General features: G+C 38.7%; 2 protein-coding genes and 1 non-coding gene across 3 annotated transcripts; 1 reads left to right on the top strand and 2 right to left on the bottom strand.

Annotated features, from left to right (window-relative positions):
* Positions 1 to 3,685: 3,685 nt before the first annotated feature.
* On the bottom strand, positions 3,686 to 4,866 carry LOC125233396 (cathepsin B-like). The gene has a single exon (XM_048139394.1). The coding sequence runs from the start codon at positions 4,794 to 4,796 to the stop codon at positions 3,780 to 3,782; it is 1,017 nt and encodes a 338-aa protein (XP_047995351.1). The 5' UTR covers positions 4,797 to 4,866; the 3' UTR covers positions 3,686 to 3,779.
* Positions 4,867 to 13,945: 9,079 nt separating this feature from the next.
* On the bottom strand, positions 13,946 to 15,083 carry LOC125233099 (cathepsin B-like). The gene has a single exon (XM_048138963.1). It carries the CDS (start codon positions 15,081 to 15,083, stop codon positions 14,067 to 14,069), a length of 1,017 nt encoding a protein of 338 aa, XP_047994920.1. The 3' UTR covers positions 13,946 to 14,066.
* A 3,885-nt stretch (positions 15,084 to 18,968) lies between these two features.
* Positions 18,969 to 19,041, top strand: Trnad-auc. Its single transcript has one exon. It is a non-coding gene; the product is annotated as a tRNA-Asp (tRNA).
* Positions 19,042 to 19,718: the final 677 nt, after the last annotated feature.

The following is a 19,718-nucleotide window of genomic DNA, read 5'->3' as shown; positions in this document are numbered from 1 at the left end:
AAACACACTTTCTTGAAGATTCTTGAGTAGTTTCTTACATAGTCCAGGAATTCTGAATTCTTGTTCAGCTCTCTCTCACCATAAAGTTCATAAAGTCTTTTTCTACTTTTGTGAATACCTACAGTAGCCCATTCACTAAACTTTGTTTTAACTTTTGACCCACTAATAGATTTCACTTTGAAATTGTTATTAAATTGATTAAGAATTACATTGAAAACATCTTGATACAAATGATTACAGTCATAATGCGAAAATGGTATTATAGACAAACTATGTTGAATTTCATTTTTGAATGATTCCAAGCGAGATCCAGTAATGGGTCTATATGTTATTGTTTGTGGAGTATCATGAATAACGTTTAAGAAAGCTGCCCTTTGGCCGCTGTGATCGGAATGAAAACAGTTAAATAATTTCTTATCTGTACATTCACAGTTACAAAAAATATTATCTAGGCATGTTGCACTAGTCACACCTACCCGAGTAGGTTCAAGAAATAAATTAAATAAATTAAATGATTTAAACAAACAGAACATTTTAACAGTATTACTAGATGACTCGAGCAAGTTAACATTAAAATCTCCACATACAATAACATGTTTTTGGCCCTTGCATACTAAATTCAGAACATTTTCCATTGTAGATTCAAATATGCTGAAGTCAGCTGATGGTGGTCTATAAACACATACAATAATATATCTGTCTAATTCAACACATGAAATTTCTATAGTTCTTTCTATGGAATATTTTACAACATCTTTGCGCTCTTTACACTTCATACAATTTTTAACAATAATAAGGGAGCCACCATGAGCAGCAGATTGTCTGGCAAAAAAACTAGCTAATTTAAAATTAACATAATCAAATATCAACTGTTCTTGTTTCAACCAATGTTCAGTAATACACATAACTTCAACATTATTACTATCTAAAAATAATCCTACTTCTAATTCTTTGCTGGAAAAACCCTGAATATTCTGGTGAACAACGTTCATACTCAGGTGTTTTTCCGCTGTCTTACAATCTAGTTTAAATGAGGCATGGGGTCCTTGGCTTTGTCAGCTGACTGAGACTTATATATAACACTATTACATCTATTTGGCTCAATATTGAAGGCCAATAACTCCACTAAATATACAAATAATTTCTTTGGCAAAAATACCTTCCGTGGAGCTAGCATGAAGCGTTCAATGAATTTATTTAAGTCAAAGAAATGGTACTTTTTATTAACAGCTATGGCATGGTACATTAATAGTTATTTGTTATACAAGGGGGCAAAGTTGTATTTTAACGCCGAGTGTGGAATTGAAAAACGAGCAAGTGAAAGGATTCTATAGTTGAACCACGAGCGAAGCGAGTGGTTCGAGAATAGAATCCTGAACTTGCGAGTTTTTTAACACACGAGAAGTAAAATACATTTGCACCCGAGTGTAACACAAAACTTTTCCCCTCACTATAGCGAGGAAACTACAACGCAAAAAAATGCGTTTATCACTGCTTCCAGTAGTTCTACAGGTGGTAAATCATCTTAATTACTAGATTCACCTACTTTTATCAATTTTAAAGCAGTTAATTTGACTTTATTCAAGGTCAAATTACTTTACCCACTAGTGGATAAAATGCGTTTTTACCCGCTGGTATTAAAGGACAAAACACGTGTTTCCGAGCTAGTGAGGGGAAATAGTTATTTGTTATACAAGGGGGCAAAGTTGTATTTTAACGCCGAGTGTGGAAATGAAAAACGAGCAAGTGAATGGATTCTATAGTTGAACCACGAGCGAAGCGAGTGGTTTGAGAATAGAATCCTGAACTTGCGAGTTTTTTAACACACGAGAAGTAAAATACATTTGCACCCGAGTGTAACACAAAACTTTTCCCCTCACTATAGCGAGGAAACTACAACGCAAAAAATGCGTTTATCACTGCTTCCAGTAGTTCCACAAGTGGTAAATCATCTTTATTACTAGATTCACCTACTTTTATCAATTTTAAAGCAGTTAATTTGACTTTATTCAAGGTCAAATTACTTTACCCACTAGTGGATAAAATGCGTTTTTACCCGTTCGTATTAAAGGACAAAACACGTGTTTCCGAGCTAGTGAGGGGAAAAGAATTATAGTAAGCTATCTTACAATTATAGTCATATGATACATTTTCTGCATAAGGTAGTGCACATAATATAATTTTCCCCACACCAGATTTTTCAATAACATTTAGTGTGGACATCAATTTATCTATGCTAAGCTTATCTACATTAAGACTATTTCCTAATAAAATTACTAATGTAGTACTGCTATCATAACATCCCTTTGAAATAAGGTCACATAAATGAGACAAAGTAATGTTTTGATAACAGTAATTTGTCACTTGTTGCTCTAACTGGTAGCTCAATAATGGGCCCATTCCTAACCCAATCTGATCTGAAAAAACAACCGTCTTACTGACTGCTCTAGGGGGCTGTCGCATGCCTAGTTGTGTCGTGGGCCACATCGGCTTGAATAATCTACATCGGCTTGAATAATCTACTACTAATTATATATAAATTATAAATTGAAATAGATATCATACATGAAAGAAAAAACGCCAAGGCCCACTGGTGGCCGAGCCGGGAATCGAACCCGGGTCTTCAGCTTACGCGGAAACTTGTTATACCTATGGGGGGTCAGAACTGTCAGAAGTCGATCTAACTTAGTCTTAGTTCCCGGGATACTCGATTTTTTTAATTTTCTTGCGTTTTTATTTATAATAAAATAGTACCCTAGCCCGGGAACTATTAATTTAAAATGTCTCTTTCTGTCATGAAATAGTCGTTACTAAACACAGTTTATCGGCGTCGTTAATCGAGTTTCTCGGCACAGTTGTGGGGCATGGGTATAACAAGGAACCTAGTTCGCACAATACTTTCACAGCTTATCAGCAAAGCGACAGATTGGTTAACAATCACAGAAAATGGGGACGCAATAGGCGTAAGAAATTAATAATTATGCGTAGCAACCTACTTCACCTATAGGTACGAGTACTTGTGAAAAATACCTTCTGACAATTTAAATAATGGCCTTTTTTTTAACCCCCTACGCAAAAACGACTGGGTGTTATAAGTTTGACGTGTCTGTGTGTGTGTGTCTGTGGCATCGCAGCTCCCGAACGGATGAACCGATTTAGATTTAGTTTTTTTTTTGTTTGAAAGCTGAGTTAGTTGGGAGTGTTCTTAGCCATGTTTCATGAAAAACGGGCCACTATGTCGCGATCGGGGGTTTTAACAAAATTTTAATTCTTAATCTATATTATATTGGGGAACGGGAGCACCTAAGCAAAGCTTGTACTAAGGATGCTATTAGGCGACGATATACTTTACATAGAAAACATCCATGACTCAGGAATAAATATTTGTGCTCATCAGTCATCACACAAATAAATGCCCATACCGGGATTCGAACCTAGGACCGCGGCTTAGCAAGCAGGGTTTACTACCTGAATGAGCTGATGAATTATGGAACACGGCGATGTATATTATGCATTTATTTACCTCATTCGAATATTTCGAATTCTGTTGTTTAAGTTCCATTATAACGTTCATTTCTTGATATAAACAAATAGATAATTACATAATTATCGATGGGTAGGTAAACAGTAAACATATAGGCACATAAAGTGACGGTAGGTTATTATAAATGAGGAAGGAAAACCATTTTATACTAAAAATATTTATTTTTTGATAGCTACCAAATTAAATCTAATCAACATTTTCTTTGGCAATACGAGTAACTGTAACTAAAATTAATTTATAATCCATCTAACGTCGGCTCACCGGCCACAATAGAACTCTCGATGCCGCAGTGGTCCTCTCCACGCAGGATCTTGAAAAAACCGTTGTCGCCCCAGTCGCTGTTCCACGAGTTGGCTATCAGCCAGTACTTCTTGCCGTTCTCCACGCCCCAGCCGAGGATCTTGATAGCGTGCCCACCCAGGGCGTCTCCCGACGTGTGCGAATACACCCCACTCTTGTAATTCAACAAGTCCGCGTATACAGTGAACGCCCCCTCAACGGGCCCGTTTTTGTACAGCTCCGCTTTGATATGATCCTCGCCGCCTTTAACCGAAAACACATGTTTACCGTAGTGCTTGTCTTTCCCGTATTCAACGTCGTATCCGGTTTCGCATTTCTTGATGCATTTGGGCGTTTTCGAGTCGCCATTGCAAGGCATTCTGTTGCCGGGGACGTGGTGCTCACAGGGAGGGATTTCGTAAGGCTGGCAGCCTTGGGAGGAGTTGTATGAGCCTCCCGATACGAGTCCGAAGTGTTTCCAGTACTCCCAGGCTAAAGACGGCATACCGCCGTTGCAGCCGAGGCCGCAAATCGGGCAGCAGCTCAGCAAATCTTCCGCGGAGAAATGGAAATGTTTCGTACCGTTAGAATAAGTGCAGACGCGATCGGTCATAGCTTCGACGGCTCCGAACGCCCAGCAGCTTCCGCACGAACCTTGGTCTCTTATCTCGTTCAAAGTCGGGCAATCGGGCCATTTGTCTCTCGGGTCAAAGTTCTCCGGCAGACTCGCGATGAGATCAGCGTCGTGTTCTCTCACGGGGAGAGTTTGAAGCGCGTCATCCTTGAGTGCGCCGGTTAATTTCCTGATGTGAGCTAGGGGGGTGCTGAGCGGGAAGTTGCGGCCGGCCTTCCAGGAGTTTTGCTTGGAGTTGATGAGGACTATGAACTCGTCGGAGAGGGGGTGGAGGGGGCTCATCGCCGCCGAGGCGAAGGCGGTGAAGAGGAGCGCGGCGAACACGGGGCTGGCGGCCATGATTGTGTGCGTGTAGCGGCGTCGAGCGAGAGCCGCCGACTGAGGGGAGCGATGGGCGCGCGAGACGTATATGCGACGGGTCCGAGCTGCTCGCGTCGCGTGTAATTACGTCGGTACGAACGGTTACACTGTCATTACACCCGCATGCGCAGATGAGTCGAACGTTTACAAGATCCAGTCATAAAGAGTGACTTTTAATTTACCTCTAGGAGATATAAACTCAGACGAGTATAAACATATTTACCTTAGGACAGTATTTTCCAAACTATAAGTCGTGCGTGACCCATTGGTAAGTCATCATCAATCTACCCTCAAACTTCGATAGAATCTATGCGTGAATCGAGCGATAAATATTTATGCCCGCTTTTTAGGGTCGGGTTAGAAGTGAGACTCAATTCGCAGTTCTTGTCAGGTGGGTCGGTTTTAAAACCTAAGCTATAAAACAGACCTTAAGAGTGGCTTCAACTTAGGCAGAATCGAGCCGCGTCCAATCGTCCTCATACATTTGAATGCGATTCGACGCGTCGCTAATGGACGCAGTTTCATAAGAAATGCAGAAGGCGAATTAATGAGACTCGACTCGGCGAGCCTATTTAGTGCACCCCAGGCTTTACACTGGATACCAAGTACCAACCGTTCGACTCCTTCAAGATTTCTGAGCAATACTAGTGACAAGTACATACGAGCTGATAGGGGACGCCGCCTGACCGATGTCGAAGGTTAGGTCCAGCAATAAACAAAGCTAACAGAGACGCTACCACGGGTATATAATACTTACATTACTCGACTTTGTAAACGTCACGATAGTTATTTGTTTTTGGAAAGAATCTTGACCGAATGGTCGCCGTCCCGCTGGTCACACAAAATATGTTTGGGTGAATAGGACTGCTCAAGACTGAGCGAAGTGCGTGCTCTTGTGTTGGAGGTCAAAACTCATTTTGGGTTATAGCGCCAGTGTGCGTAGCCGAATGCACAAACGCTCACGATAATATCTCTTTCGTAGGTATCTATCTCTATCGCTCTTGTGTATTGGCGCGACAGAGCCAGACTGCATTTCTGCGGCGTTTCGGTGGCGTTTTGCGTCGCAGAAATGCCACTCGGCTACGGGGCCAGTTAAGTAAGTCAGTTTTTCGAAAGGAAGTTGTTTAACCACACGTACCAATATTGATACCCGAGCAAGCGAAAGATTCCAATATTCAAAAAGTGCAATCTTGAGCGTTGCGAGGGTTTCAAGGCACGAAGGTTAAACAAACCTTGTCATCGAGTGGAACACAGTATTTTTCACCACACCAACACAAACAAAATACTATCTAAAACAGCAACCTAAATCAAATCCACAAATTGCGGTAGGTATTTAAAAGCAAGCAGCAAAATCATCAATTTACCAGCCAGCTTGAGATATCAATTTGAAAGTATGAAATTACTTTGCACTCTTGTTGATAAAATGCAATTTTCCTATCTGTTTTCGAAGAAGAATATTATTTTTAGTTTTATATAATATCTACTTAATTTTTCAAGACCGCTATGTCCGCAACAATTTTGACAGCATAATCTGAGCAAGAACTTTTAAAAGTCAAGCCTCTGTCAAATTATGTCGTTAGCACAAGCGCGGCTATTAAAATAGCTGTCAATTGATCTATCCAAAAACGTCAGAAACTCGTGGTACACGCACAGAGATTGCGGTTGAACGCTCTACACCTACAGCGATTAGCAAACATTTGTTTTGGCCCTCGGAAATAATTAGTCGGGAACTGGACGGTTTGCGCATGGCGAAGTTATTTAGTACCGCAAACACTTGTAATTGTTACATTATGGAGTTTTACTTATTTTACTCGGATCTAGATTTTAGACTTTTAGAATGTGAATTGAAGAAAATAACAAAAAAATATCAACGATTTAAAAATTCTTTATTTACATGAACATATTTACATAATTATAATAAGGAACTAAGACTAAACTTAAAAGCTAGCTAATGTACCTAGCTACCTACCCTACCTAGTACCTAACCTACCTAGGATACTAGCTACATTTAATTGTACCAAGGATACTAGCGACATTTTCTCGCTGTATCGCAATACTGATACGTTGTGCGAGGAAGTCGCCAGCTCTTCGGTCACCAGTTACCTCAACCAGACGCTTCGCGATTTCTGTGAACAACCTAGAGTTTCTACGCCATAATTTTTAAGAAAAAAAACCGCCGCCTTTGGGGTTCAGATGAAAGCTACTTGCGAATGTTGGATTATGTAGAAATGTGTAGGTATTTTTTAAAGCTGCTTTTAATACTTTAATTATTTGATGGCAACACATTTGTCATTTGATATTTGCCAGTCGCTTTTCGGTGAAGGAAAACATCGTGAGGAAACCGAATAATAATCCTAATAAGGTCTAGTTACCCTTCGGGTTGAAAGGTCAGATGGCAGTCGCTTTCGTAAAACTAGTGCCTGCGCCAAATCTTGGGATTAGTTGTCAAAGCGGACCCCAGGCTCTCATGAGTCGTGGCAAATGCCGGGATAACGCAAGGAGGATGATGATGATATGATGGCAACACAAATGAATATACGTATACCGTTAAGGTTTGAGGAGTTTTCTCAATTCCTCATGACTCCGATTATAAGAAATCGAAGCTTGACAAAATTTGACTTGAAAACTCAATATTCTTAACAAACATAAATAAATGTCACTGTTCTGAACTTAAATGCATGCTATTCTTATAAAAATACCTAAGTCACTATAAGTGTGCCGTTCAGATTTAAGGAGTTCCGTTCTGGCCCCGTAGCCGAATGGCATTTCTCCGACGCCAAACGAAAACGAAACATAGTCCGGCTCTGTCGCGCCAATACGCAAGAGCGATAGGGATAGATATCTACTATCGTTTCGTTTCGTGAGCGTTTCGTGAGCGTTTGTGCCATTCGGCTAGGCACCCTGATCTTCATCAGAACGTTATTTTTAACTGCGGCATTTTGTGAACATCAAAGGAGCCTTCTGTACTTGTACTATTATATATTCTGTGGTACCTATCATGTTGCGGTCGCTGCGTTGTATTAAGTATAAAAAATAATATTAATATAGCGTGTTAATAATCCGCTAGATAAAATAAATATAAAGGTTTTGATAGTTTCGGTATGTTGCAATATTTCCAGTGTGTTGCAAAGACTACCTACTTACCTACATTTCATGAATGTAGGTAAATCTATCTACATCTACTCCTAGTAGTATTAAACCGACCGTACCACACCATCACGATTTCAAGTATTTCAACATCCTTAGATCGTTTTCACATCATCCGATCCAATATCGTATCCAATGACGTATTTTTTCTATAAACTTACGCCGTGTCTTGCGTGGGCGACGGTCGCGCGACCGTCGCCCACGCAAGCCACGGCGTCAGATACCTATATTGAGTCACTTTTGTATAAGAACAGTAGCTGTGTTGGCAAGTTAAAAAATTGTTCCATTTCTACTTTTTTTGCGAAGCTGTAATCTAAATGAGGTTCAAAATGGGCAAATAAACAAATTATAATCTTTCCACACAATCAATTGCTTGTTTGTGTAACTTGTACAAGAGTTCAAAAACATATAAATTTACAAGCCAACGTTCCAAAATATATACCTACAGATTCCTTTTATCTTAAGACTGTGTAAAATATATGTTTCACTACCGTTGATATATTATAAACATTATTTCAACTAATGTAATAAACTTCCTTTATACATGTCTTATTTTTAAATACCTACCGACATTATTCGAGAGATACCTAATCATTAATTAATCATTGTGCTAAGAACGATCGACGAAGTGAACCTCATTAAGTTACTACCGACTTATACATAACTACTTACATATAAATAGCCGAGATGTAAGACATGTTCACATTACTCCTCTGCGATAAGACAAAAACCTATCTAATTTGAAAAAAATATGAATTTTATTTTATTTTATTCACTGGGATTTATTGTATATAAGACATCAAAAATTACCTATAAACTAATAATAAGTTATAAACCATGTAAATTAACCTAAATCTAAATAAAGCCTAAATTAAAACTAAAATAAAAATTCCCCCTTCGGAAATGTTCCGTAGATGCTGGCAGCATTACCTCGCTGAATCGCAACGCTTATGCGCTGAGCGAAGAAGCCGCCAGCTCTACGGTCCCCAGTGGCATCAATAATTTTTTTATTCACTTAGATTAAACATAAATAGTCGAATAGTCGAATAGTACTCGTAGATACGTATCTATCATAGTCTAATTGTTAATATTATTCCCATAGTCATCAATGTCATAATGATAAAATAATAATAAATAAAATATATTGCGAATTGTTTGACTGTTTTGTTAAAACTACCTACTCTTTTTTCTTTAGCCTGTAACGCCAGAAATGTGATCCAGAACAAACCTGCCTCCCACAAACTTTAATGGAACCATTGAACGATTATGAACAATCAAAGTCAAGATATCCGGTTACCCACGGTTACCGGACAATAGGGAGGACAAATGGATTTTAAAAATAGGACACGGCAATTTAATTGAATTAGATGAATTTATAGACGGGAAGGGGAAAAGTCCATTGTCAATGCATTACTTTTTAAAAGATTTATTCACATAATAATTAATAGTACATTACTACAGAGACCGCGACAAAAGGGGTTGCCGGCCGAAGACATATAGACCGGATAGGTCTGAGGTGGGCAACCCCGTTTCCCACCGAGGTATGTATAGTGCTTTTCTCAAACATGGTAGGTATGAAATAAATACTGAAAATAAAAACTTTGAATGGCTGTATCTCCTAAACGGTGCGTCGTAGCGCAAATATAATTAAATTTTCGTGCCCCTTTTAACAGCCCCGCACAGAAACAATAAAAAAAAGAATATGAAAAAAAAAAAATCAAATCCACCAAAAATCAAATACTGCCGAGGCCTTGTACCAGTTGCATTCGGCACGTCTGTAAAGCCCCTTATAGTTTTTAGGGTTCCGTACCTCAAAGAGGAAAAACGGAACCCTTATAGGATCACTCGTGTGTCTGTCTGTCCCTCTGTTACAGCCGATTTCTCCGAAACTACTGGACCGATTTACTTGAAATTTGGTACACATATGTAAACCTGTGGCCCAAAGACGGACATGTAATTTAATTAAATGAAATTTAATCATAGGGGTCACTTTTGGGGGGTAAACTTGAAAATTAAAAATCAAAGTTATTAAAACTATATTGTGTTATATATCAAATGAAAGAGCATTTTATGAGCATTTTAAATATATTTTTTTAAAATTTTTAATTTTGGTACTTTAGAAGTAATTTAAGAAAATAGACAAAAAATGACCATTCCCCCCCCCTTATCTCCGAAACTACTTAGCGTAAAATTTTCAAAAAAATACACGAGATAGCCCTTTACCTCTAGATTACAGGAAAACCTATTAGAAATCTACAGTCAAGCGTAAGTCGGACTTACGAGAAAAAACTCAAATTAAGATTTTCACTCACTGACGCTGCAAGCAGTTACTAAACGTCTTAAAATTTTGTAAGCGTGATGGACAGGTAGAAAGAAATTAATTTCTGTCTTTTTTCTTTTTAGAAATTGTTCAATTTTTTTTTTCATTTGCCAAAATGACTTAAGTTCCAACTAAAAAGGAGGCGCTTAAGACCGTTTGTAAGTGGACTGAGCAAAATTTTGTTCAAATCGGTCCAAAAAAGGTCTCTGTTGACGAAAACATAGAATTTGTGCCACCGACAGCCTAAATCTGAAGTCCATTTTGCTCTATCTCTTATCGTTTCCGAGATATACACGTAAAGTCTTGAAAGTGCGAAAAGTTAACTTTGCCATCACAGTCGTTCAGGCGCTCATGAGTTCTTTGTATGGAAAAGTCGAAAACCGACTCGCACTTGACCAATGTTCATAGAACGTTGTGGTTTTTTACACACGGGTCCGCGACTGACGACGTTCGAATGTTTTGTTCGGAAATGTTTAAGGGTGGTTTCTCTGAAACGTCGCCGGCGGCGGGTGGTTCGACGGGCGAAGGTCACACGCCGTACGCGTCGGTCTGTATTCGTTTTGTACAATAGCAACGGACGGCGGGTGGCGTCTTGATATGGAAAATGACTGACTTCACTAAAGATAATGATGAACTCATTGAGGTAATACTAGAGAGGACACTGCGAGCAAAAAGTTTGCGCTACAAACATAAGTATAGCGTAGCGTGAGGAGGTTGTTTCTGCCTGCACACAAATAAAATGTAAAAATGCCTTCCTGCGCAACAAGATGCTGTTTAAGCCATACGAGAAAATCGAATAAAACTGACGTGTCACATTTCATCGGTTAGTATACACGCTATGTTAATCGATCTTTATTTAAGTAATTATTTCAATGAAGGGACGCGCTCCTCAAACGCGAAGATATCGCTGCCATTTTGTTGAACGAAATCATAGATTAATCGCATCATAATCGCACAGACTTGACATGTAGGTAATTTAATTTAATTTAATTTATTTATTAAATCAGGTAACAAAAGACCCATTTGGTTAACATTAAAATCACATACACAAACACTTTTAAAAGTAAAAATCACAGAGACAAATATGAATAAGAATGACACAAACACAAAATGAAATAAAATAAACACAAAATAAATATTACATTATTAAATATACACATGTAGACTGCTCCAGTGTCTAGCTATCGGGGAGTCTAGACTGCCAGCAATTACACTCAGAATGCCAAATGAATGCTGTGTAATGAAGTATAGTAATTGTGATTATATTCTGTTTGTAATATATAAAAGAGAAATGTTAAATTTATTTCACGTTATACTTATGAGTACTACATAGTTCTAACACGAGTCACGATATTTTCATACAATAATAACCTATGATTTTCTTCAAGGGCAATTAAAGTATATGAAAAAAATCAATAATGTATTTTTGTTTCACTTAGAAGAACTTAAACATAGCACAATGTATGATAGTGCTAAAATTAAACTACTTAGTATTTTACAAAAAGTATAAAAAAAGGTCTACACTAAGAGTGTCGCGTCTAGGTGGTCATTTGTCAAGTCTTACTCTATGACACGGTACCTCCCCACGCATGCGCCGCGCGCTGCCGGCCGAAGCACAGACTTTGTTTGGGGTGTCATTTCTAGTATGTTAGTACATAGTAATTCAATGGATGAATTGTACTTCTGTGAACTGTTTTCGATATAATCGAATATATGATGTAAATTTTTCTTTACTACAATGCAAGTGTTTGAGTACAAAGTTAAAAATATTACTTTCTTTTTGCCGGTTTCATACAAAAATATCGTTTGACTGTCTCTTTTTTTGGGTAAAATCAATATTTACATGGAAACGGATTAAGTCGCGTATAATCTTCTTCCTCTAAGAATTACAATGTAAGTATTTTTGCATTCATTTTGATCAGAGCACAACACAACAGTTCAAAAATCAGTCTACCAGAGCTTCTGAGTTCCGTCGCCGGCGACGGGTGACCAAGGGTCAGAAAACCCACGCACCCGCGACCGACGGCGTGTGGCACAGCGGCACATGCGGCTCACATCCAGACGCCGCCGGGCGCGTGTGACGGGCCAGAGAAACCAGGGCCTAAGCCTAGGTGATTATCGCCGCGCCGCAGAGGACGCGCTGAGGGGGGGCGGTGCCTACATCAGTTGTAGTTGTATGCATACCTAGCTCACGCACACAGACGTGTCCACTGGCGCCGCCAGGGGCGGCTCACTCCGCTATCCTATCGCCGCGCTACAAGTATATCCTGGCGGTCGCGAGGTCGCGGCCTACTCAGGGGTGGCGCAGGCGCACATTCTCACGGAATGCACGTTCGCACTTTCTATTGTTACTTTACATCGCGAGGTTTTTTAAGCGATGTCCGCGGGTGGAATGGCTAATAATACTTAGTTAAATAGACATATTGAATAAAATAAATACCAAAAGATATTCTTATACAGATCTACTACTGATTAAGTCCCACGGAAAAGTTCAATAAGGCTTGTGATGTTGGAACCTTGAACAAAACTATATAAATACAGCGTATATACCTACCTAGAAAGTACTCAAGACTTGAATATAATAATATAACATTTAATGTGAGTATTAATTCGTTTGGATCCATTGGTAACCCTATCACCGGACGCCGCGCACGTGCGGCTCGATTCTTTGTAAGAATGTTGTAGGTATTTAAAAAGGCGTCATTTCGGAAACATCAAAGCAGTGGGCCTTCTGTACTTGTGCTATTATATATTCTGTGGCGCCGCGCTGGTGTCCGCGTGCGCTCTCTGCAGTGTGCGCTGCCGCTGCCACGAAACGTTTACCTACTCCGTGTAATACTGATAAAAGAAAGTATTGACATGAATTCACACGTTTCGGAAATGACTGTAGGTATTTCAAATATTTAGCACAATATGTTTTTTGCCTCTTACTGCCTATTATACAATATATACATACCTACTATGGCAATTCTATCACAGCGCAGAATATGCAGAAGCCGTGCAGAAGCCACATGGTGACATGGTGGTCTGTGGCAGAAACTCAATAGACATTTTTAGAGTTTTTAAAATAAGTACCTAAGTAGATACGTGAAGTAACATGGTAAATTAAAAAAATATCATTAGATACTTATTGCGAAGGTGTAAACAATTTCCTTCGTTTTGCCACATATCAATAATTACCTATCTATATTAAATTCATTAATCCGTATACATTACATTTTTACAGTACGGTAATACTTACCCCGTTATTCATAAACGTACACTAAAGTTATCAAGCCGATAAAGTTCGTTTGTCCCTTTCCGACGTATTGGTGTGATAGAAAGGGACAAACGAACTTTATCGGCTGGATAACTTTAGTGTACGTTTATGAATAAAGGTGTTAAAATTTATAGCTACGAAATTTTACATAAAACATCTACTTTAAAATAAAATAAAAAATGTTGAATTTGGTTAACATTATAAAAGATCTCACGCAAGCTGTGCTAATTAGTTCGCAAATTCGTCGAGAGGTGGCGCTAAACACAATTATGCTCATTAGAGAACCTATACTTCTAGCCTAGCCCAGTCTTTAGACTTATGTGAGTAACGTAAAAGTACCTAATAGTTTTGTAGGTACGGAACCCTCGGTGGGCGAGTCCGACTCGCACTTGGCCGGTTTTTTTTTAAATGGCCAAATTCTAGCCGTACCGTGCCAAATTCTAAACGTCATACTTCGCGGCCAATTATAAGGCTCTTAACATCAATATTTCATACCATGTTTGAGAAAATAATGTTTGCTACTTTACTTAAATCCATCTAAATCAGGTTCTCCAGCCACTACTCCACTTTCGATGCCGCAATGGTCTTCTCCTCGAAGAATTTTGAAGAACCCTTTGTCACCCCACTCACTGTTCCAGGAATTAGCACACAGCCAGTATTTCACTCCATTCTCAACACCCCACCCTAAGATTTTGATAGCATGACCCCCTTTTAAAACCCCTGACGTGTAAACGTAGACCCCGCTCTTGTAATGCATGAAATCCTCGTATACTTTGAACGCGGCTTCGACGGGACCGTGAGTGTACAATTCGGCTTTAATATGGTCTTCGGTGCTGACAGAATAAGCTCTTTTACTCTGGTGCTTATCTAACGCATATTCTACATTATACCCTGGTTCACATTTCTTTAAGCAATCAGGTGTTTTACCGTATCCTTTACACTTCGGTCTTCTTCCATCAATTCCATGCTCACACGGAGGAATTTCATAAGGCCGGCAACCCTGAGACGAATTATACGGTCCTCCAGATACAATACCAGTAAATTCCCAGTACAACCACGCTGCTGTCGGAAAACCACCGTGACAGCCGAATCCGCAAAATTTGCAGCAACTTAACAGATCATCAGCTGAGAAGTGGAATTGTTTTGTGCCATTTGAGTAAGTGCAAACTCTATCGGTCATGGCTTCTACAGCTCCAAAAGCCCAGCAACTGCCACACGATCCTTGGTCTCTTATTTCGTGTAGACTTGGGCAATTGGGCCATTTCTCTCTTGAATCGAAGTTCTCCGGCAGGCTTGCTATTAAGTCAGCATCATGAACTTTGGGTGGCAATATAGCAAAGAGTGTATCCTCGATTGTTCCCATAAGCACATCGATGTGTGTCGTCGGAGTGTCCAATGGGAAGTTTCGGCCAGCCTTCCAAGAATTTTGTTTCGAGTTAATCAGAGATATGAACTCGTTGGATAGTGGATATAAGAAATCTTTTGCAGCTGCATAATACGCAACGAACAGCACGATGCTGAATCTGACCAAAAGTGTCATTTTTGCAAAGCTGTGCAAAGTCAACATCCAGTAGGTACTGATTTGTTGGGAAGTGGATTTGTACGGTATTTATATGTAAGGCATATCGTTAATGAATAACTGTAATGCGTGGCGTACCTAGTATAATACCTATATTTAATCACTACACATATTCTAAAGATAAGGAAAGACAAATTTTTTTAAATATTCGCACGTGTAATGGGAAGGTGTAAATATATGGTCTTATTAGGTACACAAATGAAATGAATGTCGATTTGTTAGACTAGCAAATCGTACTGATTATCTAAGGTACGAGTAAGGATGACAGTAATGAAGCCACATTTCAGGATTCAGGAACCTAGATACAGTCAGATGTAGAAAGAGAGGTGACCCTCCCTGTATAGTTTAAATAGTTTTTTTTGCAGGGGGTTCACCCCTCTCTGAGTCTGACTGTATATCAGTAAACGAGCAAATAATGCATGTGATTTTCAAGCTGAAGGTACCTACGGGGTTCGAAACAATGAGATTTTTTTGTTTATCAATTGTCAAACAATTCACAATACATACATTAGATCACTGGATTTCGGCTTTCAGTCATTTTAATTATTTGTATTAATACGTCTTACCTTGTAACCTACATACTCTATGGTTACAATTTAAAGAAGATTTCAATTTTGACACTTCAACACGTCTATGTCTAGTACCTGTATTTCAACATATAATTTTTTTAGGTATTGTTGAAAAATATAATTGATAAGTGAGGTGAGAGTGAATATAGAGTAAATAAGATAAAAAATATATTGCAGCAACTAAATTATTTTTCCCCTTACTAGCTCGGAAACAAGTGTTTTGTCCTTTAATACCAGCGGGTAAAAACGCATTTTATCCACTAGTGGGTAAAGTAATTTGACCTTGAATAAAGCCAGATTAACTGCTTTAAAATTGATAAAAGTAGGTGAATCTAGTAATTAAGAAGATTTACCACCTGTGGAACTACTGGAAGCAGTGATAAACGCATTTTTTTGCGTTGTAGTTTCCTCGCTATAGTGAGGGGAAAAGTTTTGTGTTACACTCGGGTGCAAATGTATTTTACTTCTCGTGTGTTAAAAAACTCACAAGTTCAGGATTCTATTCTCGAACCACTCGCTTCGCTCGTGGTTCAACTATAGAATCCTTTCACTTGCTCGTTTTTCAATTCCACACTCGGCGTTAAAATACAACTTTGCTCCCTTGTATAACAAATAACTATTAAAAATCTGCAGCGAAGTGGCGAAGACTGCAAAATGATTCAAGTAAGTACACTTACATACACAACGACTACTAAGCAATTTACTACTCTTGTTTTAATGAAATAATACAGCTTGTAAACAATATTTCCGGTTACTAATTGTGAGAAAACTATGGCTACAAACATTCTATGTAATTGTGTCAATTGTAATTGTGTCGCTTAACTTCAAACTTTGATTATCTTTCAGATCATAATATATTTTTTAATATTATCAACCTTAAAGCAGAATGGATTTACCCAAGTTTGAAGTTAAGCGACACAATTATTAGTTACGTAGTTTGTATTTAATAGGACTTTGCTGTCTACAAAACGCAAAGGTATAGGTATCGTTCAGATCCAGGATATATATTTTATGGTACAGCATACACCATTAGGTTTGCCCAAACCTGTCGACGTGGAATCGGATCTAGCCGACCAAAAATCGCTCGTCAATACATGAAGAGTCTTCATATTATATTGACGAGAGCGAGACGTACCTATGTTCATACTAACGTGCGATTTTTGGTATATTCATAATCGGCAGTATGAATCCGAACGGTACCTTTAATCCAAAATTAATAACTACAAACAAGACCCAAGAACGTTATTCACAAACTCCGCGGAGAAAATGACATAAATTAATGTAACATCTCAAATTTATCTCATTTGTGGAAGCAGCCGGGAATAGGGTTGCCAGATCCAATGGTCGCAAAATGGACAAAATTTTATTAGAATAGGATATAAAGTATTTCAACTCGATACATTTTCACTTTTCCACGCGTTCTCGTAATAAAACTGATATGGTATTTTCGTCCAACATCATCAAATATGATAAATTGATAATAATCAACAATTTTTTTTGTCATATACAAAGAGAAAGTGACCAAGTCCTTCAAGTGTTCCGAGCTGGAATCGAACCAGCGTACTTCGTTAACCGGACGGATGCCTGTAAAACCACTCGGTCATCGGATCACGAAAGCAAGGGTCGAAATTCGAATTTTAATAAAGGTTAAGTGTAACTTTTCACTAAACATTTTAATTTCATTTCCAAACGCCGAATCAGCAATGTTTCGATTTCTGTTTGATATTTTTTTAAAGTAAAATTTCGGGAAATTTTATACCTAATACGGGAGTCGGGAGAACATCTCTGTGAAGTTGGCATATCAAAGTCTATAAGCACATCAAGTTTTTTTGGAGTTCTATTCGCATGCACAATAGTTCTAGAGTACCTGATACTTTATAACAATAGTTCTGGCATTTTTATACGAAAAATTGTTACTATGGATTTTGACAAAATTATATGCTAACTCCCCACTCCAGCATATCATTTGTTCCCGAATGGATTAAAAATTGATACACAGCTCTGTCTCATGACAAAAATCGGGAGAATTCCATCAAATCCCGACGATCTGGCAACTCTAGCCGGGAACGAGAAAGGAATTAACTATACGGATTTTCTTTGATGTACAGTCGACTTCACAAACATCTCTACGAACTGACATTCCAAATATATGTATACACGGTTTTATTGTCATTGCCTTCAGAAGTGCATACATACTTATGGCATTTTAGCTTGTATAGATGTTTGTAAACCGTGCAGGATTGTGTCTTGTAAAGTATAGTTTAATGAAGATGGAATTATAGGCCTTATGACGGAGGTCTTAAGGAGGTTAGGGGTGACGGGTTCCGTAATGGTATGGGGATGAAGAAATGACTAATTGCTAATATTTAGTTGTTCAAATGAGACGGTGGGTATTGTGACATATATAATTATGTCAATCTTCAGTTATATTACTTAGTAGCTTCTGCCCGCGGCTTCGCTCGCGTTAGAAAGAGACATAAAGTAGCCTACGTCACTCTCCATCCCTTCAACTACCTCCACTTAAAAAATCACGTCAATTCGTCGCTCCGTTTTGCCCTGAAAGACGGATAAACATACAGACACACACACTTTCCCATTTATAATATTAGTATGGATTTGTTTTTGATATTATTCGTGTTATATTACGGTGAATAATGTATTTCTTTGGCATATAGGAGGCAAACCAGCAGACGACGGTTCGCCTGATGATAACCGATTACCGCTGCTCATGGACACTTGCAGCACCAGCGGAGTTAAAAGTGCGAAGCCGGTTTACAAGGTATGTATTCATAATTGCATATTTATGTAAGGAAATATTATCTGTGGGCCTAGTGAAAAAGGGTATAACTCAAATTGACTCGGTGAAAAAGGTCACAAGTCCGAGATGGGACTTGTGCCCTTTTTCACCGAGTCAATTTGAGTTATATCCTTTTTCACTAGGCCCACAGTTATATAGTCCTGATTAGTGATTACTTTAATAGTACATTACGATAAAAGTATGGAATAGATAAAGTTCGGAACGAGTGGCGATAAATAAAAATTCGGAATAAATCGACACGTGTTACGAATTTCAGTAGGTAGGTAGGTAGGTAGGTGGTTGCAGACGTTTCTGCTAATCAGAAGTTAAAATTTAGCATGGTTAGCGCATCGTAACTGGTGAATTTCCAATATGACTTGGAACTCCGGTAGCCGTTTAAGAAGTTTAACACTCTTACGGTAGATGTCGCTACGGGTCCCATTGACCTTAGTAGTGGAAAATTTCGCTGGCTTGGTTGAAGTCTTGGTGGCTCAGTTGGCAGAGCGTTGGAGTATCGATCCAAAGGCCGTGAGTTCAAGTCTCACCCAAGGCAGACATTTTCCACTTTTAAATTTATTCTAAGCCTCGTGGCATCGATTGCAGACGTTTCTGCTAATCAGAAGTTAAAAGGTAGGTAGGTAGTAGGTATAGATGGCCCTCCGAAATTTCAAGTGGTTAATCTCTTGTCAACCAGACAGAAATGAACCACATCGCGCACTAGTGCGGGCAAAAAGGACCATCTGTACTGAAAAATAATGTTATAGCTTTGTTATAAGTTTTTTTGCAAAAAAATCATTTTTGGAACAAGTTTTTATCGCCGACTGTACCTTTCATTTAACAGTCACCTGCTGTTTTACGAGCCGTTTCTAAAAACCCCTTACTCGATGGGGTTACGACGTTTCATAATAGAGGTCCTATGACCACCTTTCTGCTCCATCATCAGATTAGCTCCATGTTACCATCATATTGCATTGTCACATATTTTAAACGGGAATTGGGTCAAATTTAGCTTCTACGTTTTGACCCAAACTAACACACTAACAAGGCAAGCTTGTAAAAACTAAGTTCCTGCAACAATATTGATGGCACATAACTCGATGGCTACTTATATCATTGCTAGTTTATAATGTCAGGCACTATTTGTTTCACTACATATACGTTTTGGCATTGTACACTTTACACAGTTTTATAGTTTTTAGTGCCTAGTCCCTACGCCAACCGTGCAAAAAA

Source organism: Leguminivora glycinivorella, chromosome 14 (assembly GCF_023078275.1).
Source record: "Leguminivora glycinivorella isolate SPB_JAAS2020 chromosome 14, LegGlyc_1.1, whole genome shotgun sequence".
Lineage (NCBI taxonomy): Eukaryota > Metazoa > Arthropoda > Insecta > Lepidoptera > Tortricidae > Leguminivora > Leguminivora glycinivorella.
The sequence above is the reverse complement of the archived record's forward strand: the minus strand, read 5'-3'. Positions and strand labels throughout refer to the sequence as shown.